The 26,928-nt window shown below is 40.5% G+C and overlaps 1 protein-coding gene across 1 annotated transcript in view; it reads left to right on the top strand.

The window, feature by feature from the left end:
* Daw1 (dynein assembly factor with WD repeats 1) overlaps positions 1–26,510 on the top strand; it is a 43,182-nt gene extending 16,672 nt beyond the window's left edge. The window contains exons 5-13 of the mRNA XM_038340423.1: positions 401–523; positions 4,621–4,720; positions 7,990–8,097; positions 10,751–10,857; positions 13,833–13,935; positions 15,057–15,171; positions 21,101–21,177; positions 23,994–24,156; positions 26,116–26,510. Coding sequence (XP_038196351.1) covers positions 401–523; positions 4,621–4,720; positions 7,990–8,097; positions 10,751–10,857; positions 13,833–13,935; positions 15,057–15,171; positions 21,101–21,177; positions 23,994–24,156; positions 26,116–26,150 — 931 coding nt within the window. The 3' untranslated portion in view covers positions 26,151–26,510. The remainder of the gene's footprint in view (positions 1–400; positions 524–4,620; positions 4,721–7,989; positions 8,098–10,750; positions 10,858–13,832; positions 13,936–15,056; positions 15,172–21,100; positions 21,178–23,993; positions 24,157–26,115) is intronic.
* Positions 26,511–26,928: the final 418 nt, after the last annotated feature.

Below are 26,928 nucleotides of genomic sequence, written 5' to 3'. Positions count from 1 at the left end.
ACAGAGGGTATGTAGAGTGTAGGGAAAGAGAGGGCCGATGATAATGTCAAAAGTTATGATCTGAACAGCCAGGAGCAAAATTCTACTCAGAATGAAGTATTTACAGTTGCACAAAAGGCATTAAAGTCATTATAGCCTGCACTCTAATTGTATAAGAATAAATATTATTGGAATAGAGCTGGAAGATTTACTTTTTCATTGAGTAAGTTTTTTAAGTCAAAGGATTTAGGAACTGTTCTTTGTTTTGAAGTACTATTTTCAACACTAAAAGGCATACCAAAGGATAAAATGAAGGGGTTATTATCCAGCAGGGTGGGGGGAATACAGAAAACATAGAGGCATCTGTGAGCACAATGCCTGTTATTTTCATCATGCAATGCGCTCACGTTCTTTGTGTTAGCTTTATCACAGGAAGCTATGATCGGACGTGCAAGGTGTGGGACACTGCATCCGGGGAGGAGCTGCACACACTGGAGGGCCACAGGAACGTGGTTTATGCCATAGCCTTCAACAATCCTTACGGGTACGCTTATTTCATTCCCTCACTCCTTCCATCCCACCAGGGGGGAGATAGGATTAACATTTATTGAGTTTCTGCTATGTTCCTTGGGAGCCTTTTCAAGTCTCTTTCAATGCTTACTGCCTTTGGAATAGGCATCAGTTTTACGAAGAATTGGAAGATGGGGTACCCTTCTCAGGATCACTATGTAGAGAGTTAGCTGGAGTGGTCACCGATGCTGACTCCTGCCCTTTGAGGTTCTGGAGAAGCGACTCTTACTAATACATAGTATTGTGCTCGTGGCTCTGGAGAGTGTGGCATGCATCTACTGTGCAGCATGGTTTCTTTCATTTTGAACTGAGCATTCAGCTTTGTGCGGCAGAGAAAAATCTGCATATAGTAATATGCTAAGTAACAGTGCCATGGAAGAGCAGAGGCCCCTTCTCAGGCCAACCTTTGGCTAGCTGACTCAGCACATTAGGAGAGCCATCTCTGATGTTTTCTATTGCTTGTTTCCAATGCCCAGGACGCTGTGGGTGTTTGTAGCCACAAAGCTACCCATCACTGTGCTTGATTCTTCTGTGGTGAGAGTCTAAGATTCCCAAGGCTTAGTTGTATGTCCACAAACCTGTGCTTTCAACCATATATGTGGAAATTACGCAGGAATTTAATTGCACACATTATTGAAGCAATTAAAATATATTATCTCCACTCATGAAATGCAAAGATGAAAAGAGAGTTGCTGTCTTCTATGAAAGCAGGAAGGGAAATGTTTGATAAAGTTCCTCCTAATGGTGTTGTAAGAGCCAATGGATTTTCTCCTCTCAGTGTCTTTAAAATCTTTCAATTTCTCATCCTATCTAAAAATACATGTTCAATTTAATTTTTAAATATATATATTTAAAGTTGAAGATTTATATATGTAATTATATATAAATTATACACACACACAAATGTGCACGCACACACATGCACACACACAGATGCCAAGGTGCAGATGTGGCAGTCAGAGGATATTTCCCAAGATTCACTTCTCTTCTCTCACCACATCACCGTATCACTAAGAGATGACGCTCATCTCAGGGTGGGCAGCAGGTACCTTACTCACTGAACGATCTCTCCAGCTCCTTATCCCGTTTCAAAGAAAACAAGACTGGGAATTATGGGAATCCAGTCAGATTTCTGCAACCTAGGTGACTAATTTGCTGACCCTGGACCCATTTAGTGAGTTCAGAAACCTTGGCTTTCTGTCACAGGAGTGCCACGTGGCTGTATATATTTGAGCAAAATTTCAAAAAAGCTTTTTTTCTTTTCTTTCACAACCGATCCATTAAAATGACTTTTTCCATTAATGAAGACAGTTTGAGGAATCTGGTTTATTTACAATCTCACCATAATGGTGGAACAAAACAGTACATAATTTAAGGGCTAAGAGGAGGAAACCAGGGAGATTGCCTCTTGTTTGGGTGTCTTAGGGTGGCTCACATGAAGCCTAAGCCTGAAGGTGATGATACCAGGGTGAGGGCCGGGAGCAGCTTGGCCAGTCACCAAGCCAGGCTGTTCTGAAGTGACTGTTTCCCACAGAGAGATGCAGGGCTGAGGTCAGTACGTGCTGTGGAGGGCACACGTTATCCTGCAGGACTGGACTGCTCACAGAGGCTTGTGAGCACAGGAGGGAAACTGTGGAAGTCTTTTTGACGAGGATTGTTCTGGCAGGCAGAAAGGATCAAAGGGGCATGGGAGGAGGCAGGGGACCAGCTCTCTCAAGGCCTGGAGCCTGCTTTGACAGCGTGGCAGAGGGAGACAATGGAGTCTGTAAGACTGTTTGCACTTACACTAGCAATCTTGCGTCACAGTTAAGACAATCAGTATGTGGGCTTCTCATGTCATTCTATCTTTTAAAATACACTCCCCAAACACATTAATTATGATGGCACAATCAACTTAAATTGGCATTATAAACTGATTAACTGTGCAGAAAAATTAACATGAGCCTACATTTTTACATTACAGAGAATGATAATTTTTATAGTGCCTTATTAAACTAATCAGTAGCAACAAAAAGCTTTTATTGAAATTACAAATGATATTGTTTTAATACTGGTGTAATCTTTAATTTTAGTAAATGCTTTTTAGTAGTTTATTTCACAGGCATGATATTCTGAGCGTGATCAAATCTCAAGCCTGCCAATGCCTCTTAGTCTGGAGCCCAACTGCCCTAGAATGCCAGGAAGCTTTTGGACATTCTGTGGGTGTTCACTAGGATGAGCTACCCTGGAGCATCCACAGAAAGGTCCTTGCTTCATTTAGTGAGAATGATTGCAGATGCACTGGGTGGGTGTAGCCTGGGATCAGAAGAAAAAAGCAAGACATCAGTGCTTGTCTGGACAGACGTAAGTTCTGTGCCTGTTGTGGGCACTTACACCTTTCTTTTAGTGTATGTGACTTGGGCCTTGTGGCCCGGTCCTTATGGTCCACTCCTTATGCTTTTGAAAAAAATGAATTTTCATTTTTTCAGTTACTGTGATAATGTGATAATAATAATAACGATGATGATAATGGAGGGACTGTGGAGACCAGAAGAGGGCATTGCATCTCCCGGAACTGGAGTTGTAGGCAGCTATAAGCCACTTGATGCTGGTCCTGGGGATCAAACTCGGGTCCTCTTCAAGAATAGTGCAGACTCTTAACTCCTGAACTGGCTCTCCTGCCCCAATATGTGGCTCTCTCTTGTGGGTTCTGGGCCTTGAACTCATGACTCATGCTTGTGAGGCTGGCTAGTACTTGGCCAACGGAACCCACTCTTCTCCCCACAGTATTCCACCCTGTGAGTCTACCCCCATAAATGCTTCTGCAACAGGAATAATTTGGTATTATTTTCTCAAGGAATCACTGAGGTGGAACTTCTCAATATTTTATCAGCCATGCGCTTTCCTAGATTTTTCTCTGTGACTTCCCCCTTTTTAATTTAGTGTTTCCCTTTTGTAGATATGTAATAAAGTTTTTCTATGTCCACCACACAGCTAAGATATCCTTGATATCCATGTAGTTAATTTTCTTTCTTTTCCTTTATATTTGTAGAAATCACATGTATTCCAATCCCACTCACCTCCCTCACATCTGTCCTTTGCCCTTGCAACCTTCTACCCAGATCAAAGCCAAATTGAAAAGGAAAACCCCAAACAAAACAAAATAAAGAAACTAGACAAAACAACACAAAAGCAGAAATAAAAAAAGAAAAAGAAGAAGAATATTGTTGTGGAAGCTGTAGTGTGGCCGGTCTGTTTACCCTTTAGTCTATTCATTTTTACTTGCAAATGTTTATTGCCATGAGTCATTGGTCTGGTTCAAGGCCTCTGGTTTCTGTTACACCACTGATAATGAGCCCTCACTGGGGCTCCTCTTGGATATCTTGCTGTTGTCCTGTGTCACGGAGATCCTGCTGCTTTGGATCTGTAGGTTTGTTCCTTTTACGTGTTCCAGCAGTTCAATAGATTTGGTGGATGTTGAGGTGGGCCAACTCATAGCCCTGGTTCTGGGCCAGGGTAGTAGCTGCATTGGCCAGGTTGCTAGGTTTCCCTCATCTTCACTACTCCGGAGAGCTCTCCAGCACGGCCTCGGCTACCCAATGCAGTCTGCAGCCAAGAGTGGGGCCAGTTCTCCGGCTCTAGGGCCCTCAGATCTGGGTCCCCCTCACTATATCACCAGGGCCAGCTCTAATGTTTTGCCCTGGCAAGGTTCAGGACTGTCTCTCTCTCCATTGCTTTTAGGGGTCAGCTCTCCTAGTCTCTCATCCCTTCTTGAATGGCTCACCTGTGCCCCCCGACAACAGGGTCAGCTCCTGGGTACTGCCTAGGTGGGGTGCAAAAATTGTTTAATTACAAAAATATATTCATACCTTTAATACTACATCTTTAACATTCATATGTATGACTAATACCATTAAAAATCAGACCTTGATTTTGTTATTCACTGGAGCAAACATGAAACTGCTTCTTATTTTAACGGTGCAGTATATGCCTAGATAGGATGCTAGTCACGTACCAGCACGTCTTGTCTTACAGTGTATCACGCAATGTGGCTGACTTTGATTCTAAAATCCAGACTTTTACAATTCGCAGTGACAAAATTGCCACTGGGTCATTTGACAAGACCTGTAAACTCTGGAGTGCCGAGTCGGGAAAGTGTTACCACACCTTCAGGGGCCACACAGCCGAGATCGTGAGTACAGTCGACAATCTGAAGACTCCCTCGTGTTGCCCTTTCCCTTAGGACTCAGTGGTGAGAGTGGAGGTTGCTTCTACATGACATTTTCAAACTTTGACCCAGCTTTTTTTGTGTTGGCATGGATTGTCCATGTACTTCTCACCACCTAAGATTTAGCCACTCACAGATACAGCTAGGGTAGCCTGCAAAGACTTTAAGTAGCCATGCAATGTGATTGGCATCTGAGCGAGGAACAGCCCCCCTCTGGTTTTCACTTGCATATCTCTGGAGAATTGACTCCATCAGAGCTGATGAGGTTATCACAGTAGCCGTGAGGTAACTTCTGTAACCACGTCGAATGTGCAGGCTGATTACTTCATGCATTTCCATAGGATTCAGACTTGAACAAGTCATCTAAAACTCTAAATATATGACTTTCACTACTGGGAGGCCCTTGTCTTCTATCATCTTTATCCTGTCTTATGGCAATTCGTAAGAAAACTGACACCCTGTGGAACATGGGATGGCTCTTGAGAACAAGCATGCTGCTTAAACCAGGGGCAAACTTGGTTTTCATCCACTTTCAGATTCATGGCGTATTCATTCAACAAAAGCCCATGTTGGGTTTAAGGTACTGTGCAGACAGGAGGTGTGGCAGTTACTCTTTGGGGGCACATACTGTTCTCATGACATTGATGTGTAATAGCTTAATTTTGCCCCTTAAAAGCCCCATTTGGGGGCACAGTTAAGGAAACTGAGGCACTGACAGTAGCTTGGTCAAAGGTGAAGAAAGTAAAAATCTTTGTCTTTAGAAAGCAGCTGTGTCTCCAAACTCCCTTAGAATTTTGAAAACACTTTTATTTGCATAGAATTCCTATTAAGACAGTCATATAATTTCGTGGCCCACAACATCTATCAGATAAACACTAAATGTTAACCATGTGTGAAGAGCCAGCGAAGTAGCTCAGTTTGTTTGCTTGGCCACATCACATGGCCTTGGGTTTGGTTTTGAGCACTGCATTAGCTAGAGGTGGCCAGGGATGCCTGTAATCCCAGCACACAGGAGATGGGAGAAGAGAACCAGACCAAAGTCATTCTTGGCTACATAGGGAGTTCTAGGCCAACTGAAAAGAAACAAAACAGACCTCCAAAGCTCTCTATACATGTAATCTGGACAGTAGTTGTGCCATGCCTGATGGAATTGGATGCAGGGTTTTGTCGCTCATGACTTTTCAGTTCAGCAGAAGGAATAGACACGTCACTGGATAGGTTCAAAGAGTTGTGGTTACTATGCAAGAAGTGTGTGGTGACCTCCATGAGGCCACAGGAAGGGGAGAAGTCAAGTGTCGTTGACCAGGAAGATGTTCAGAAAGAATGACAGAGAAAGGTATGTGCTTTCCAGATGCAGGGATCAGGACTTCTCTGTGGCCAAAGCTACACACACAGGGGATGTTTCTGAGAATTCAGATATCTCTTTGTGATCAGAGAACTCAGCCTTCTTCTGATATGGCATGCATGAAATATTGTTCACAGAGAGTTTTATTTGGCCAGGCTAAAAAAGATATGCCATGTAGACACCTGTAAGGGATAGACGCATGGGAACCTTGCCAGTAAGCCACAGCCACATGACAATACACAGATCAATAAAAATATTTTAATTTATGATATAAGAGTTAGCAAAAAATACACACTTAAGCTATTGGCCAAACAGTATTACAATTAACACAGATTTCAGTGTAATTATTTCAGGAGTCTGAGTGGCCAGGAAATGAACAAGAAGCCACCCCCAACAGAATATGCTTTCTATACTTGGCTCTGAGTGACAGGCAAGGGGCTCTTGTGATACCTAGCTTGTCATGGATGTATGTTTATATCTAGCCAAAGAGAATATTTAGTGGAAGTGAATGAGTGGAAGAGGCAGGCAAAAGTCACTTGGCAGATCTAAGGGGGCTTATATGATGACATACTAATAAATCTGGGCATTGTCTTGTGGGGAATGAATGCAATTTGAGGCTTTCTAGCTGGAAGTACCTGACTTGGTTCTCTAAGACTATATTTCTAGCCCTGTGAAGGAGAAATGGGAGGCCTGTGAGACCAGATATATCTGTTAGCTGGGGGTCTTAGTGCTATCCAAGCCATTCATGATAAAGGCTGCCCTAACGCAGATGAGAAGGTGAGAAGTGTTAATGGAGCAAAGACAGAGGAACTTGGTTACCACATAGATCTGAGGCATGAGGAAAGGGGAATCCACGATGATTCCTTGTTTGGAAGCATATATTATTGGCAGTACCCTTCCCTAATTCCATGCATAAGAGGAGACCACATAACTTTTGATCATCAGACAGATTGAGAAAAATGCCTATACCATCTAACAAACATCTTTTATCATTGGCTTACTATATTCCACAACATCACATCCAAGACCAGGAATATGATGCACTAATAATGTGGATCCCCCAGACTGAAGGAAGGAAAGCTCTCAGAATTACTTCACCACTCACTAATATATTGGTTTTAGCTTCGACGTTCAGATGATGAGTCAGGGAGTGTACATGATTCCAAGGTCTTGGTGGATAATGTTGATGTTGGGCGTCTGCATGGAGAGTGCACTTGATAGGTCGAAGGCACCAGTGTTGAGCATTCTAGAGGTAGTGATGCTCCCAGTGTCATCAGTTGAGTGGTAATGATAGACCGACCAGGAGAAGAGGCAAAAGTCTCGAGGAAATGAAAAGTATCCTGGAACATGAATGGGATGGTAGCTGAGAGTGTTTGGGAATTGTAACCAGAGATGGACTAGCTAGTGATGAAGATATAGTCATAGGTACTATTGCTAATGGGAAGACCAAAGGCATGGGTATAGGGTTACCAAAAAGACTGCTGGAAGGCCACCCAGGACATGACATTGACATAGTGAGCCAGAAGTCACAGTTAATCGCTGGAGAGCATGCTCAATGGGACTGTGATCATAGCTACAAGAACTCAGGGAGCCCCTAGCATGAAACTCACAAATGATGGGCTGTGCTTTGGTTCTCATAGTTCTGTGTTCTGGAAGCTGTAAAAGGAACCTGTGACAGAGCAGGCCACACGAGAAGAACAAGGTCTTTCTTTAGGAGATTGCTCAAGATTCTACCTGGAGATAACAGGTTTCCCACTCTGATTGCTCAGTGTGGTCTTATCCAAACTATTAAACCTAAATCTGCTGAGATAATTACAAGAGTTTCAATGCATAATTAATTGTCCAAGACATCATGTTCCTAAAGTTCCCTCCATTTCATGTGTTGTAGGTATGTTTGTCATTCAACCCACAAAGTACATTGGTTGCTACTGGAAGTATGGATACAACGGCTAAATTATGGGACATTCGGAATGGAGAGGAAGTGGTCACTCTCACAGTATGTCCATATTGTTAATGAGCCTATCATTTGTGTTAATTATTAGTTGTATTTTATTACAAAGAGAAGGCTATGTTAAAAGAAGATTTTGATCCACTTGCATTTAAACTGCGCAAGATGCTACAGTTGGTTTGCTGACTGCTGGGACAGACTCAGGTAAAGGTGCTGGAGAAAGCAAACCGGCTTTTGTTTTTTATTTTGTAAACCACATAATCTTAGCATCCCTTGTCAATCTGGCTGAAAAAGAATTGGCAGGGCTGTTACTGCTTGGAAGATGCCCAATTGAAGGGCCAGGCCGGAAGATTCCTTTTGAAATATGGTCCATGCGCTCCTTCACCTTTCTTGCTCACCTTCAAATTCTTCTGGGTTATGAAAAATGACAAGGGACTGCAAGCACAAAGACCAAAGGGCAGACCCGCAGGGAAGATGCCTATGGCTTTTTGTCTTGCCTGTTCCCGCCACATGTTTGACACCTTCCCAGAGCCTGTCGCCCTCCACTTCATCCCACCCAGGCCAAATGGCCACAAGTGAAATAAAGTCACTCCCTATGTCATGAGCGGGAACCATCAGATTGTGAGCCTGGCTTCCTTGTTCATTTACATCTGTAAGTGAATTTTCAAAACCCAAACCAGACAAACACAAACCAAGATACTTTGTCCAAGAAAATTAAAAGTAGACTAAGGCAAGAGGAAATGGTATCATTATTTTAAAACTTAATTCTACACTTTTTTTTTAACCTCTGAAGACCAGCATTAGTAGCATCAGCATGGCACAGAACTCCTTGACTGTCTGTCTTTTCTGTCAGGAACACGTGGAGGGAAAATTACATTTTAGTTGGTGTCTGTGGTTTCAATATATTTTTCCTCCTCCTAACTCGGCTATGCCTGTTTGGCACACTGAGCCCTGCTCTGCGCATGCACCTGCAAGCCGGTCTGCCAGTGGAAAGCAACCTGTGTGCATGCCTCAGATTCGGATGCTCAGATCTGCTTCATTTTGTCAGCAAATCAATTTGTCAATGGGATTTTAGATTATATCATCTACAGATGTCATCAAGGGCTGAACAGATATCTCAGTGGATAAAATCTCTCTGTGTAAGCATGAGACACTGAGTTTGGATTCCTTGTACTCATATAAGTCAGGTGTGATGACACAGATGTGTAACCCTAGCACCTGGGATGGTAGAGACAGATGGGTCCTGAACAGCCAGCCTAGTCCAACAGCCAGCTCTAGTTCTGGTGAGAGACTCAGTCTCAAGAATACTAAAGTGAACTGAAATGGAGAAAGATATGAAGTTGACCTTTGACCTTCACAAATTCCTCCACAGGCAAGTGCACCAACAAACGTGTTCACATATACATACACCACACAGACATAAACACATACATACATGGGGGGAGGGAGATCACATATACATATACTACACCCACACATATACCCACCCTCCCCACACATGCGTGCGTGTATGCACGCGCGCGCGCACACACACACATACATACATAGAAGGGAGAGCAAACACATATACAGATACTACACCCACACTACACCCCCACTCTTGACACACACACACACACACACACACACACATACACACAGTTCCTAGAGAGATCCTAGAGGTTCAGAGGTTGAGACATGAGGGTTGTGTGTTCAAGGCAATAGTGCAGAAGCAAAATAAACAATAAAACAAAATGAATAGAAATAAAGGTATTTAATTGTGTTTATTTCCTGAAACAGTTAGGAAACTGATGCTCATAGCACAAACAAGACCCTTCTTTCCAGATTCTCAGAATCTGTTGCAGGAGGACCGTTTTCATATTGTCTCATATGGTGGGCTTCTCAGGTCTAGCCTGTGAGGAGGGAAAGTCAGGTCACGGGCATTTACCTATCCTTGACCAGTGATGTGGAACTGGATCTCCACATCACATTATCCTAGGAGTTTCCTCCATTTTGAAGTTACTAGATTAGCCCGCCTATCATTTTCTTTTGCCCACCCATTATTTTCATAACTACCCCAAACAGCCCTTCTAGTCTTTCTAGGCAATGGGAAAGATCCCTTCTAGTTCCTCCGAACATATGCTTTCATTTCTAAATAACCCAACCCTGCCCTACAACATTTTCATTGTCCTGCAATGGGACTGCTTGCAGTGTGCAAGGCAATGAACTTTGCTATTTTACTGTGCATATCGCCAAATTCTGGTCTCTTAATCTCCTTGTCACTTTGCAGAGAAAGCACTGTGCCATGTGCAGCCCTTCCTACCCCAGGCCAGCCCAGCCCTGCCCAGCCCAGTTCAACCCAGCCCAGCTCAGCTCAGCCCAGCCCAACCCGCCCAGCCCAGCCCAGCTCAGCTCAGCCCAGCCCAACCCAGCCCAAACCAACTCAACCCAGCTCAGCCCAGCTCAGCCCAGCTCAGCCCAGTCCAGCCCAGCCCAGCCTAGCCCAGCTCAGCTCAACTCAGCCCAGCCCAGCCCAGCCCAGCCCAGCCCAGCCCAGCCTAGCCCAGCCCAGCCCAGCTCAGCCCAGCAGGAGTTTTTGCTTCTCACTGCACCTCTTTCCTCTCTACCATCTTTTGGATGGTACTGTATTCTAATCTACATATATTGTCATCTATGTGCTTTCATATACACATATATATGACTGTGTCTGTTCTTTATCCAGGGTCATTTGGCAGAAATCATTTCCTTGTCATTTGACACCTCGGGAGACAGAATCATCACAGGGTCCTTTGATCACACAGTTGTAGTATGGGATACCAGTACTGGAAGGTAATTTTCTACATATTTTTGACCTGAGTCAGAGGTTAAGACGATTCTGTGATATACATTAGCTTAGCCTTGCCTAAGTTGTTTGTGATTTAAATTCTGCAAGAGTATGACTCAAGCCAGGCAGTAGTGGCACAAGCCTTTAATCCCAGCACTTGGGAGACAGAGGCAGGCATATCTCTGTGAGTCTGAAGCCAGCCTGGTCTGTAAGAGCTAGTTCTAGGACAGGCTCCAAAGCTACAGAGCAACCCTGTCTTGAAAAACAAAACAAACAAACAAACAACAAAAAACAAACAAAAAAATAAAAGAGAAAAGAAAGCAACAAACAAAGACAAAACAAAACAAATTGGAAAACAAGAGTATGACTTGTACTTGCTTTTTTTTTTTTTTTTAAATGTGTTTTAGTAATTTGCCTGCATGTATATATGAGTACCACAAATGTGTCTGGCACTTTCATGGTTGAAAGCCACCATGTAGGTGCTAAGAACTAAACCCAGGTCTTCTGCAAGAACAGTAAGTGCTCTTAACAGTGAGCCATCTCCCCAGTCTCCAGAGCTTTAGTGTTATTTTGGAGCCATGAAATAAGGGATTTTCCAAAATTCTAGGCAAATGATACCAAATGGCAACATGGAAGGAGAATGCTATAAAGAGCTCGGTTACGTAGCTGTTATTAGTCCTCTGTGCGGTACAATCAAGTTTCAGTGACAACTTATTGTGGTAAGGCTGAATGTCATGAATTAAAATTTGTATTTAATTCTCAAACTTAATTTAGTCCAGGAACTTCTGTAAAAAGAGACTGCACCTTGATTCCTGACTGCCCAGACCTGGATAATCACACAGAAATTACAACACTGTTTAGCCAATGCCTTAGATGTATTTCTAGCTAGCTCTTACATCTTAAATTAACCTTTTTCTACTAATTATGTATGACCATGAGGCTGTGGCCTACTGGTAAGTTTCCAGCATCTTTCTCTTTCAGCAGCGACATGGCATCTCCCTGACTCTGCCTTCTTTCTCCCTACATTCAGTTTAATTTTCCCTGTCTAGCTCTATTCTGCCCTGCTATGGGCCAAAGCATCTTCTTTATTAATCAATGGTAATAAAGCATATTCATAGCATACAGAGGGGAATCCCACATCAAACTTCAATTTCCTTTCTAATGGTTGTTAGTCTTACTTGTCAAGAAATTCGCTAAATTAGCATATTTGTGTTGAAAAACTCCACACTTGGACTTTAAATTTGGATAGAGGGATTCATTACCAGTGCTGGCATTCAAGAGCACGAGTCAAGGAGGGGCCTTGCAGCCATCTGATGCACTGCTCCTGAACACCCATGCATCTGTGAGTCCCACTGCTATGTTGTTTTCGTTCATGAATTAGGTAGCTAATTAATCATTTTTGGACCCAGAGTCCCACCTAGCTCAGGCTGGCCTCGAACTCTCTTTGAGGCTGTGGATGACCTTGAACTTTTGGTCTCCATGCCTCCATCTTCTGAATGCTGGTATTATAATCATGTGCCACCACATTTGGTTCATGTAAAACTGGGGATTAAACCTGGAGTGATCTTCATGCTATGAAAGCAAGCATTTTGCTGTCTGAGCTGTACTCATTGATTTTAAGGCCGTTTCTAGAGTTTTAGACTACCTTTATGAATAATTACCCATTCCTTTCTGAAATGTTACTTTTGTAAAGTTATAATTTTCAAATTTCATTTTAGTTGCACATATTCATAAGTACAGTATAATAATTCAATACATGTATAAACTATTGAATAATGAACACAGGTTAATTAACAACTCCTTAAATACTTTTTTCCCAAATTTGTGCCAATATATAATAGTTGTATACCTTTATGGGGTACTGTGTGATATGTGAACACATGATACCATATGCTGCTGATCAAATCAGAAACTTTCTGGGGTCAGAAGAAGTCAAACACAATCATATTACCTTTATAAACAAAGATTTATTTTTATTTTATGTATATGAGTATGTTTGCATTCATGCAAGCATGTGCATCACATGCCTGTCTGGTGCCCAGAGATGCTGCGAGAGGACATTGGATATTCTGGAGCTGCTTATAGATGATCGTGAGTTGCCATCTGGGTGCTGGGAACCGAACAGGGGTCCTCTGGGTACAGTGAATGCTCTTTACTGTTGAGTCGTCTCTTCAGCCTCAGCCATACTATCTTTGACTGATTAGAACTTAAGTGTATTTTTACTGAAATTGGTGTCCTCTTTTTGAGTAACAGCAAAACTATCTTTGCTTCATTACAAAAAATGTAATTTTGTAGAAACTAAAATTTAGTTCACATGTATGGGTTTGACCGTGTGTGTGTGTGCGTGTGTGTGTGTATGTATGTTGGAGCAAAGCACCTGTAGTTTTATTGTTTATTGGATACAACCTAAAGCAGTGGTTCTCAACCTTCCTAATGCTGTGACCCTTTAAGACAGTTCCTCACCATAAAATTATTTCATTGCTACTTCACAACTATAATTTTGCTACTGTTCTGAATGGAAATGTAAATATGTTTGGAGGTAGAAGTTTGTCAAAGGGTTGAGAATCGCTGGCCTAGTGTCACCTGGGAAGAGGGACTCCGGGTGAGGAATCATTTTGATAAGGATGGCCTCTGGACATGTCTGTGGGGCTACAACTAACATGTCTTGTTAATTGAGGTAGAAGGACCCACTGTGAATGTGGGAAACACCATTTCATTGGCTAGGCCCTGACCTGTGTTCAGTAAAGAAAGCTCACTGAGCAGAAGCAGAACCAAGCAGGCAGCATGGGGTGTGAGGTGTACTTGCTTCCCTGTGAGAAGTGACCAGCTGTCTGAGTCCATGCCTTGATCTTAACCTGGAACCATGAGCTGAGTAATCCCTTCTTCCCCTGCACCACTTTCTTCAGGATGATTTGTCACAACAACAGAAATGAAGCCAGGGCAATCTCTTTTACCAGCTGTGATTATTTCTGTCTTGTAGGAAAGTGCACACTCTAATCGGCCACTGTGCTGAGATCAGCAGCGCCTTGTTCAACTGGGATTGCTCTCTCATATTAACAGGCTCCATGGACAAGACCTGCATGGTGAGCTCAGAGTCAGTCTTCCTTTGTATTGTGTCTCTCTCCTTTATACCCTGTCAGGTATTCATCGTAACACTAACAGACTCCAAGAGGACATGCTGTTGTAGGAGGCTGCTCAGTCGCCTGTTTGTTTCCTGGCTGCCCAGACTCCCAAAATAATCACACAGAAACTGTATTAGTTAAATCACTACTTGGCCCATTAGCCCTAGCTTCTTATTGGCTAACTCCTATATATTAATTTAACCCATTTCTATTAATCTCTGTATCACCACATGGCTGTGGCTTACCAGCAAAGTTTTGGCATGTCTGTCTCTAGCAGCGGCTCCATGATTTCTCTCTGAGTCTTCTTTTTCACACCATTCAGTTTAGTTCCCCCCACCCCTGCCTAGTTAAGTTATATGCCTTGATGTAGGCCAAAGAAATTTCTTTATTCATTAACCAATAATGCAATACATAGACAGAAAGACCTCTTGCCAGCATGACCTTAATAATAATAAATAATAATTGCTAATTTTTATTTCAAGTTTTCAGTTTTCTAAGCTTAAAGGAACTATGAGGTGATAAAACAAGTCTGATTGTTTCAAAGGCAAGAAAGGTCTTGTTTGAAAAGCCACATTAGTTTTATTCAGTGTTCTGCTGTTTATTTAGTATGCTTCGATTGGCATGGCCCTCAAGGAGCCTTCTTCCTGTCACTGCATTTCTTCTCTTCAGAACTAATCATTTGTCACTTAATTTTATACAAATAACATGAAAATCTCATGATGCATATACTTTTCATTTCCTGTCATCACAGTTTGGGATCAAGCCCCTAGAAATCTGAAGTCTTGTCACAGAAAAAAAATCCCTTTATACCAATCCCCAAAGCACACCACTCAGGAAGTTTTTCATTTCCTTAATGTTGTACAAAATTCTAAGTGTCTCTGCTTTGATTTTTCTGTGACCAGATGGTTGGCTGTGGTCTTTGGTTATAAAAGGAAAATTAAGTGATCAGAGAGAATTATGTGTATCCTTTCAGCACAGGTATTTAGCAAGTCACTCTCATATCATGAGATCACTGGGCATCAGCCCACTTTGGGAAGGAATTTTGTTACTTAGTTGATAGTTTCTGCATCTCTCAAATTCAGTTATGGGATGCTACAAGTGGAAAATGCATAGCAACCTTAACAGGCCACGATGATGAAATACTGGACAGCTGCTTTGATTACACGGGGAAACTTATTGCAACGGCTTCTGCTGATGGTAAGTCATCTGTTCACATATCTACATTATGGAGGAATTTATGTTTTCCTTGGAAATGGTGCCTGACTCTATACCATGCTCCATCTCCCCAAGAACTTGCTGTGATAGAAACATATGTCTTATCTCCACGATGACATGTATGTCACCACAGTGTGTCCCTGTCACATTCCTTTTGTGTGTATGTGCTATCGGGGTTTGAATCTACAGTTTTAGTATGAGCTCAACAACACTTTTCCACTAAGTCATATCCCTTGAGTTTTCTTTTGAGGTAGGATATCTCTAAGTTGTCCATGTTGGACTTGAATTTACTCTGTAGCCCAGGCTGGCCTTAACTTGTGATTTTGCTAACTCAGCCTCTGAATAGTGAGCATTACTGACTGTATCACAGTTCATGGGTCCATGCTACATTTTTAATAATCACATGTGATGTTCTTACATTGCCTGTGTCACCTTGATAGGGCCACACATTTCTCTACCGGTCTTAATATCTTCTGTTTGTATGGTGCAATGTTTACAGTCATCTCTTTGATGATTGTGTAAAATCTTCCATTCTTTTGGGATTATCAATTTGGTTACTATTGATGTTACTGTAATAAACTGCATTAACTCTCTAAATAATGTACTGTCCCATTATGTCTGTCAAATCTCTGTGAGAAGCATATCCTACAGTATGATTCCATTACCTTTATCATAGGCAAATACAATATCGTCCTCTGATGACCATGTATGTTTTTGAAACTCCCTAATTCTGATTTTGTACCATTGGCCTGTTTGTCGTATATGATGCTGCCTGCTAACTACAAATGGGGCTATAATATTATGTGTCCCAATCCTTGATTACTGCACAATATCCATAAAGTCTTCTTCATGTCCATTTTGCAACCTTATGTTCGTGGTCATCACTTTGATTATCAGTTATGGCACTACACTGAACAGTCGAAAAAGTGCCTCTGTATGGACCAGTCTGTGTTTCATTTTCTGGAATACCAGTCATGATGCTGTACATTGTGTAAATGACATCTGAAAATGTTAAATGTGAAGCTGTGTCAAACCATGCTTTCTCCTTTCTATCCACAAATGACAGTACATTGTCATCTCACTGGTGATCACACATGAGAATCTATAATGTCAACCAAACTCTATGGATAAGCATGTTTTATACCACAGTGTATCAGAGTCATAATTAAAAAGCATCTTTGACACTATGGTAAATTTATGTCAGGTTACTTGCCCCTTTTACCTTATCTACCCTATGATGCTTGTGTGTAGTATATATATCTACATGATCTTGACTGGTAGCTACTTACTCTATATGATGCTACAATATATATCTTCATGAACTTTGCTGACAGCATCTTATTTTATATGATGCTGCAATATATATGCATATGTATGTATGTACACATGATGTGTATTAACAATATCTTAATCTATACAATCCTGTAGTGTGTGATCTTTACTGACAATATCTTACTTTATACAATACTATCTATACGCACACACACATTATCAATATTGACAATATTTTACTATATACTCTCTACAGATAATATCAGTATGATATAATCTGTTGAATAATTGCAATATATTATATATGTGTTAATTCTGTCACAACTGGGCTTATTATCTCACTGACTGTATCAGTAATGCATAAATGCTTGTGTAATCTTAAATATCATACATGAAGCTGCATTTATATGTCATCTCTGCTAATTTTATGACATTGTATATCTGCACCATTTCTGATAATCATGCATGATTCTATTCTGTAGGCAATGTACATGACAACTATGCATCATATTACACTGTATGCTTACCTTTTGAATATTGCTTATGGCACTGTAGTTTGACGACCTTGCCTCCTTGATAACCATGTGTATCCCTGCTACGGTATGGGTGAAACTCACTGATGGTACAGAATGATGTTTCAGATGTCTGCTCCATCTCTGTGACAAAAACATTCTGTGCTTCATATTTAAATTTTGTGTCATGGTATGGTCTTAACTGTGATATATTGTGACAACTATGTGATGTCCTGCCATTATTCACATCTCCGATAGCATTGTAGGCATGAAAACTATTTTCATCCCTTTTAAAAGTAATGATATTATATGATTTATGATATCCATGATTTTCTCAAGTAACATTCTGTTGTGGTTCATCTGCTTGATGACATATGAAGCCACCCTATGCATACATCATGTGTGCTGTCACTATATACTTCTTTGGGGCAGCCAGAAAAATTGGCATTTGAGCTAGACATGGTGACACCCCCCCTTTAATTACAGCAAGGAGATTTTTGGCTATCAAAGCCCCTTCTGAATTCTTTACACAGTAATTATCAGGTAATAAATAACCTACTAAGTCTGGGGAAACTTGTTGCATGCAGCAAGATATAGAGATGTTATAGCTTTTGCTTTTACATTTTATTGTAGTAGTTTCTGTATATGGAGTAAATAGAAGTACGAGCTGATTGCTTCCCATACCCACAGCCATAAAAAATTTTATTTCTTCTATTAGACTGGACTGGGTAATGGGGTGGGGACCATATGTGTGAACTTCTTCTGAGTTCTGTATTAGTCACCTGTATCTATTTTTTGACCAATACCACGTGGTCCTATTTACTGTGGCATAAGGAAAACATTTGTATCAGGAAATAAAAGTTCTCCAAATGCTGTCTTTTTTTTTAAATGATTTTAATGATTTTAGTTCTTGTTAGTCCTTACTTGCTTCCCTCATTCTTTCTTGGTTATCACGTTCTATATTTATAATAAACAGTCTAAATATGTCTCATAGGGTCCTTCTTGACTAAAGGCTACTGTACTGGGTAAATTTAGGAATTTGTATGAATGAAATCAATATCATAAAGCCAATCATGGAAATACCATCTCGTATAACATAGGTCTGTAACTTTTGAACAAGGGTTGTTATGGGTAGGGGGATACAGGGCTAAGAGACAGGCAGATCTCTGTGAGTCCCAGTCCAGCCAAGACTACACAATGAGACACCATCTCAAAAACAAACAAACAAACAAACAAAGAAACAAAATGGTATTTAATGGGTCCCCGCCATCATTCATATACAAATCATCTCTTAGGCTGCTGCACTTGTTTTTGATGTTGTTTTAATAGCTAGGCTCCATACTATATTGTGTTATATTCTTCATCAGCACACAGAAATCTTCCCTGACTGCCTCATCTCCAGAAAGACCACAGATGGTGGCAGGTACTGTCACTATTATCTTCCCTATGACCACATGTGGCACTGCGTTGTGTCTCCATGTCCCAAATAATTATGTCTGGTGATACTCTGTGTCTGTCTGGTCTTCCTGAGTCCTATGTATCATGATATGATCCAAGGCCTTTAAATGACCTGAGATACTATCTCATCATCTCTTTGAAAACCACATTTGATGAAATGTTATCTGTCATATCAGTTTGATATCCATTTATGATGTAGGAGTATGCTATAAGTTTATCTTTAATGACAGTGTATTAAATTGTAGCATATATACACCATCTTTTGATTACTCAGTGACAATTTAAAGCATGTATGTGTCATATGGTGCCTTGCTATGTATGCTGACAATGTATAATATACACTATGAGTTTCTGGTCTTCTTGGATAGATATAATGTGATACTACGTTTTATTTTTTTAGTCAGGTACATTGTTTTCCCTTTTCTATATCATAACTTTAATATCCTATAAATTTCATATTGCTAGTGATCCCATATTATGTTATACTGTTTTATCTTACCTTCTAAAGCTCTTTTATGATATTATACCATATTTATGCAGTTTTCTTTGAGTGTACTGATTTCTATAGTTTGAGCTTTGACAGTAGTGAGACAAAGGATCACATAACTTTATACAGAGTTTATTTTGAGTATCCATATGCTGATACTGTATATGTCTGTATCATCTCATAAAGATGATGTTTGAACTCCACATCGAACTTTGGTTCTACAAAATGTCATGACATTTTCTTTACGTATATGTGATACCATAGATCTGAATGACATATTTCCTTCATATGTTCTGTCACACAAAATAATGTATAATCACATATGTGGATATGTTCTTTCTATGAAAGTTTCTGCTACCATATATTATGCCACACACTGACTGTTTTTCCTTCCTAGTGATCATTCATAAGGCTACATTAACTGTCATGTCCTTGAAGATCTTAGTTGTGCTATGGTTTCTATGTGTAATATGATTGACATCTTGCATGCTTCCCACTATATTCCCATTTTAGTGATGTAGCATGTGGCTTTGTATCATGTTTGTCTTGTCACTTTAAAATCTGCATAAGAGGGGCTGGAGAGATGTCTTGATGGTCAAAAGAGCTTGCTGCTCTTAAGGGGGACCTGAGTGTGGTTCTCAGCACTCATGCTGAAGAACTCACAACTGCCTGAAATGTCAGTTCTGTTGGTTACAGCTTTTCTTCTTGTTTCTACCAGTGCCTGCACTCTCCTATAATACCTACATGCGGGCACATACAAATACACACAATTAAAAATAAATTTTTAAACAATCTGCACAGGCTATCACACTTGAGTGCACAGCATATACTTGAGAATAATGTGTGATTCTACACAATATTGCATAACCACAGCAAACACCCATGGGCTTTAGGCTGGGCCTAGTCCTTGATAACACTGCATGAAATTATATGATGATTCTCCTTACTTCTCTCTTAGTTCATATTTCAGTGCAACCACCTCTGTCTTTCATGTATGATACAAGCTATACCCTGTGTCATGCTTTTTTTTTTTTAGAGTAATGTGGAATGCTATATAGTTTCTCCTCTTTCTGGGTAAGCACATATAATGTGCACTGGCTTCTACATCATGTCCTTGAAATCTCTTCATGATTTTATGTTGTAGTTTTATAAGTATGGATAATTCAACATGTTCCTCATGAATTTATGTTATGGAAAGCAAGACAGTACATAATCATCCTTACATATTTATTACACGAACTATTAGGTTGCATAGAATATTGGAAGTCACTCAGCAGCACTTGTTGGGGAAAGGGTTGGAGGATTAGAAATCTGAGGAATGAAGAGTTTGCTAAAGTATAAGTTCACGTCTAGTTTTTATTTCCTCGTTATCTGCTGCTTATTCTAGTAGCAATTCTGTTCTTTCCTTGTTCTACAAACCATTACTTCAAATACAATTTCTTTTTCTTTTGTGGCATTCTATAAATCTCTTCTGATTCTGTGACTCCCAAGAAGCCGTGAGATTTAGAACACTTGTTTTTCTCCAAAATGACAAATGTGTATTGCCTGAAGTTCAGAAGTTTGGCTTAGTTGGTTGCACCAAAAAAAGATAACATCATTTAATTGCCATTCCCCTTTGACAGCGGAGGGAGTTAAGTGGACATAAAGTAGCTCAAGAAGCTTGCGTCAGGACACAGTTAGGAAATTGTGAAGGTGATCAGCAGTCTGACTTCTGACTTTCTTATCCTGTCTTGTACATAGCTATGCTGTCAAAGGGGTGTGTGTGTGCATCACAATATTTATTTCAAGTCCCTCGTCTTCCTTTTTAAGTGGCCCCACATTTCTGTGTTACTAGATTGTGAAGCAGCTCAACTGTAAGCCTTAGGTTTGTAAACGTACCAATTCTAAAATAATACCCCAAAAGTCATTTTATCTATTCCATTTTTTTCTTATTCAACATATCACACCTTCTTCTACTTGGGAGCCCAGGATCTCTTCCAATAATGTCAGAGTCAGAGAGTGAGTGAGTCCTGTCTGTCCAGCCTCTGCAGTGTAACAGCCTGCATTTAGAAGGTTGAGCATGGGTATTGACACAGGAAGGACAAGCTCAGGGCCGAGCTCATTTGCCAGAGGACAGACTGTAGGTAACGTGAAGTCCTGCATTTCAGGTGGATTAATGTCTATTCCAATCCCTCCCCAAAAGGGACAGCAAGAGTTTACAGTGCGAACACAAGGCAATGCATGACCAAACTGGAAGGCCATGAAGGAGAAATCTCAAAGGTGAGCTGTTGTCGCATTTGGAGCTGTGTCTTTGCTGTAAAAAAAAATGACAATATAGTAGGATATCAGAGGTTACAAGTTAACCCCCTGAGTTAATTGACCAGAGCTTCCCCCTTTAAGATAACCAACATATTTATTAAAATGTAGCAGGCAGAGAAGTAATATTCCTGATGTTAAGTAGCCTGAAGTAGAAAGAACCTAGATAAAACCAAGTTAAGTAAATGGAATGATTTATTCCTGAGCCTTCACTGAGTCTAAAACTATGTCTAATGTTGCTGAAGCTACTGGAGTTGAGTGGCTGAGGAGTCACCTCATTGGACTGGCTCATGTACTATCTGCATTTGAACATTATTTTAAGATGAATTTCCATGCCAAGCATCTGAAAACACCACTTGAAGCAACTGATAACACCTCTCCTGCAATTGTCTACCCTTTCTATTTCAGTCAAATAGATTCCTTCCTATTCACTATCTTTCCTGCATCCTTTACCGACAGTTGGTTTCCTGTTGGATAGCAGAGAGAAGTGAGGGAATCAGACTGAACTTGGCCTACACATAGCTGACGTATTAGGAATCCAGGAATTTCAGTTAATTTTCCCTTCAACATATCAGCAAGCTCATTTACTTCATAGGGAGTAGAGCTGCATTTAGTTTTGTTTATGTAAAATTAATTTTTTATAGATCTTACGGTGGTTAGCTAGGCATAGTGACACATGCTTGTAATTACAGCAGGTTAGAGAGAGATACAGGATAGCAGGAGTTCAAGGCCAGCCTGGGCTACATGGCGCCTTGTCTCAAGCAATCAATAAAATAAAATAAAATAAAATAAAATAAAATAAAATAAAAACACTCCTTACCCGTCCCTGCCAATAAACACAGGTGTACTGGGACTAAAGTACTAACGTCTCTTTGATTACATCACCCTGCCCTAAAACTCAACTACCTAAGCCTTTAATTTTAAGCTTATCCTCTCTGATTCAGCAAAAAGAAATAATATCCTAAACATTTTAAAAGCATTAACAGCATTCTTTTCAAATATCAGCAAATATGTAATTAGGTGAAAATACCCAACTCAGCAGTTTAAGGAGCTGGCCAAGTGCTTTCTCCCCAGTTCCAGTAAACATGCAAGTTTGTATTATGCGAAAAAGCATGCAGGGCCTCAAGGGTTCTGGAAATCAGTTGTGATGGAAGGAGTGATATTTGAGAATATTTAACAAAGTATGAACCTATCCAGGGCTGTTTCTCAGGGCTTTTATCGGCCACTTTTTAAAAGCGTCACCGAGCAGAGCCACTCAGTGAGAGTCTGAGGTTTGTATGCATCCTCAGGACATGGCAGAGTATGCTGGGACCGAGTGAAGGCTCTTGCCTACCAGCTCAGCCCCAGTTCTTGGTTTTGTATGTGAGATCTTATCTGCCCCTTCCTTATGAAATAATGGCTTGATGGCTTCAGAACTTTAACCGTCATAGCGAGATTCCAGCATTGCCCCTGTGTAGATTCCTGTCCCTCCATCCTCTACTCCTGTTCCTGGTGGCCATTGCCCTGTGGCTGGTAAGTGCCCTGGTATCCAGATGGATGCTGCCTACCACTTCATGGACTGAGAGGTAACGGAGTGGCAGGAGGGTATGGGAAAGTAGGGCATGCAAAGGCAGCCAGGGCCATGTTCCTGAGTATATCTACCACCATGTTTGATATTTTCCCTCAATGAGTGTGTATTTGTCTTTGTGAACATCTGACTGTAAGACAATTTTGAATTTTATATCGAGAAATTGTATGCATGTTAAGCCAATATATTGCTCAAGAAATTACTATCTGATGATAACATTTATAAGGAGTACGAAGCTTAAACATTCAGTCTATATTCATTCACCAACACTTAGAACATTAGAATATATTCAGTATGTACAGTAATGGATTTATTATTACATTTTCATACATGTGCATAATGTATTGAGTTCATAGTTATTCCCATTATCTTCTCTTGTCCCCTTCCTCTTCTGTGGATTGCCTTCCTATTTCCAAGTAGCCCTCTTTCTAGTTTCATGTACTTGTGTGTGTGACCCAGTGAGTTTCATTAATAGCTTAGAGGAGTGTTGGTAATCACCTTTTGAGAGTGTCCCCTGTCGTAGGCATTTTTCAGACTCTGGTGAGTGATAAGAAACAGACATGCCTTGTCCTCCCCACATCTTCAGTCCCGGTGGGAGTGGCTCACATCATTTTGTCTTGTGATCACAGGGACTATCAGAGGAAGGCAAGAAAGAGCCAGCGGCAGGTGCCTCTGCCACTCAGATCCTGAAGGAGAACACCTCGTCCAGGGGAAACATCCAAACATGCTATCTGTAATTGATGCATTTTGGGTGGCAACAGAAAAACATCCTCTTGTGGTCCTGGGTGTCTGTTCTTTCTGCGGCACAGATGGAAGGGGGTTCTGTGTGGTTTTGGTGGCAGAAGCTTGTGTGACAGAGGTGACATTGGACTTTGCAGACAGAGTCTGCTTTGCTTTTACAACCCAGCTCTGCTTCTCTTTAGGGTGAGGAAGAAACCATGACTCTTCGGGAAGAAACTTTTGGGGTGTACTCAAAGTATACAGGCGCTTTAGTCTTTCAGGATTAGAATTGTAAGAAAGTAAGCTATTAGACGTTAGCATCTAGGTTTTAGTTTTCAGATACTAGTGTCTATATTTTTCCCATTGGGAAGAAATTGTTGTAAAAATAAATAGTAGGCCAGAGAGAAGATGCGTGCTCAGTCCTCTGTCTGCTTTTGAAAATCTATTGTTAACCCAAACTTCAACTTGCTATCATCGCTTTTCTGTTTTGCAGATCTCTTTCAATCCCCAAGGAAACAGACTCTTGACGGGCAGCTCTGATAAGACAGCCAGAATCTGGGATGTTCAGACTGGTCAGTGCCTCCAGGTCTTGGAGGGGCACACTGATGAAATATTTTCGTGCGCTTTCAACTATAAAGGAAATATAGTTATCACAGGTATGGGAGAGATTCACACCATAGTGCTAGTTTTCCTTTTAAATTGCCTACTAGACTTCTGAAATGGATGCTGAGAAGAGTTCATGCTCAACCTCTGCTTAGCTTTCCAAGGGCCTCTGCTTTTTCTGGAATTTCATTTGCTGATTCTTGTATATTGATATATTAAATATTGTATGTGAGTATGCTTCTACCTCTATTTTTGTATGAGAGTATGCTTATATCTCTGTTTAATATATATGTATATATATACACATATATATTGTATTGATATATTTACCATATTGCAATGTACATTTCTACCTTTGATATTATTTATGTAATGACATTGTTTACATTTGGAGATCATTGTCCTCATATATTGCACAGTTGTTTATTCTCTTAGTCTTCAAGTGAGATAGGTATTGAGAATTATATGTTTGTCATATTTACATTTAGGATAATCAGGTTTTTTAGATACATAGAGATTATATTTAGTATAGATAGTATAATCTTCCACCTCTTCGAAGAGCTGTAGAAAACGGCCTTTAATTTAACCTAGAATTCCATGCTAACGAGACACAGTCACTCCTGGCAACACCGCTCTATTCCCAAGAGAATGTTGAGCACCAAAGACACTCCACTGGGAGTTTGTCTTCTTCTTGGCAGAACTGGCCTTTGGGCAAAGAAAAGCCCATACCTCGACTACTGACAAAAATACAAAATATCCATAAATGGATAAAACAGCATTGTCTTATCTTGCCAAGACAGGATAGGATAGTTCTAAAAAAGTTCCTTGCCTTTGATAATGGTATGTCAGTTATGCTAGGCCTTAGCCAAAGTTGGTTGCCTCAACATTGCAAACGAGACTTTGGGTGATTGCCCAGGTAGTCAGTTGTCTCTGTCATTTGGTGCACATTTTGGAAGTTTCTCGTTTGTACTTCCTGGTTGCTTAAGTAATATTACTTCCCTTCTCAGATCTTTGATGGGGTTGAAGATTAGATAATTGTAGTTACCCTCTACATTATTTAGACTCCTTGAAATAGAATGCTTAGTAAAACTTTTGTTATGTTTCTTGCTTAATATTGTTTGCTGTTTGTAATTTTATATTTATTATCTGTTCCCATTGTATATAGTTGTATTTGGTTTTAAATTTGTCTTATTTAGACAAAAGGGAGAGATGATGGGGGAGCTAACCAATCCCCTGTTTGAGGGGCGTGTCCCCTCCGGGGGTGGGGTGGGGGGGAATACCTTTAAAACATCCTTGTGTGTTTGTATTCGCTTTTTTTTGTTTCCTGCTCTTCGCTGGAACTCTGGCTTTGTAAGTTTTCCTCTTTTCCTCCTTTTATTAAAGCCGAATATCTTGTTTTAAGCTAGCCTGGTTAATTCTGTTTGTCGTTTGTTTACGCTGCTTCATTGAAATTTTTGTTAGTATTTTTTAAATATCTTGAGACAGGGTCTTGCTATGCATCCTGGCAATAATCCCCCTGCCAGAGCCTCCCCAGTGCTCAGGTTGGAAGTATTAGCCACCACGCCAGGTTATCCCAGGACTCAAAGGAGTCCTCTGCCATTGATGGTAGTTGTTTGTGAATTCATATTCGATTGCTCTAGGTCAGATAGCCAGTTAAGAACTTGTGGACCTGGATACTCTACTTTTCTAGTGGTTACTGCTCAGCTGATGGTAGCAGACACCAATAATGTAAACAAGTCAGGGTATTCATTTTCCAATTAGAGATGTGAAATTTAAATGTCTTTTTCTTGGCTCTTCCCTACAAACATGCTAGTGTGTGGGGGGAAAGAATAGGCACTGGATGCTTTCCCAACCACCAGCAGTTATGTGACTTCCTGGTGAGCTGTCTTTTGGAAAGCCTCCCATTTCACCCACGGCTGAGTAGCAGTAACCCAGGAGAAAGTCCACCTGTTCAAAGAGTGAGCACCCGAAATAAGATAACAGGAAAATGATTGTGCAATTTGTTTCATCAGGCAGCAAGGACAATTCCTGCAGGATATGGCGTTGACCGAAGAGCTTTGCTGTGGAGCAGGGCTGTTGGCAACAATGATCAAGAACTTGAACTCCAGAGAACAAGTGAGCCTATTTCCTCACCCATGGATCGGCCTGTCCTTCACTTACATGCATAACTATGAAATCTGATGGACTTACATCATTTCTTAGTGTTATCTTAAGTGATGTCAGGAACAAGCATAATATGTGGTAAATGTCACTAATTGTTTTAGTTGTGCTTTGTGTTTCAATAGCATCAGGATACTGATAAATAAAATCAGAGTGCCTTATCAGTACTTCTTCCAGATTCTAGAATCTTCTAGATTCTACCTGAAGGTTGATGTTAATTTTTTGTTCAATAAATATTTAGACAAAATTTCCCATGAATAGTGTTTTATTATAGTGTTTGGATGGTAAGATAATAAAAATAAAATGATTTTCACCAGAAAATATATTCTGCATTAAAAGTGGTATAGAATACATGTAGGCAGCTTTATCTCTAAGGATGTGTTAAACAGAATAGATATTCAGATTAGTAAATTAAAAAACCCCGAATGAAAACATTGAAGTATAAGAGAAATCAACCAAAGTGTTGCTAAAATATTGAAAACATCTTGGGGTGCTGGAGAGATGGCTCAGCAGCTAAGAGCACTTACTGCTGTTGCAGAGGACCCGGGTTTATTTTTCAGCACTAATATCAGGCAGTGCAAAATGGGCTGTGATTTGAGTTCCAGAAAATCTGACACGGTCTCCTGTCTCCTATGGTCACTTGCATTTACATGGTACACATAAAC

The sequence above is a fragment of the Arvicola amphibius genome, chromosome 8, assembly GCF_903992535.2.
Source record: "Arvicola amphibius chromosome 8, mArvAmp1.2, whole genome shotgun sequence".
NCBI classification, from domain to species: Eukaryota; Metazoa; Chordata; class Mammalia; order Rodentia; family Cricetidae; genus Arvicola; species Arvicola amphibius.
This window is presented reverse-complemented; position numbering and strand designations above follow the sequence as displayed.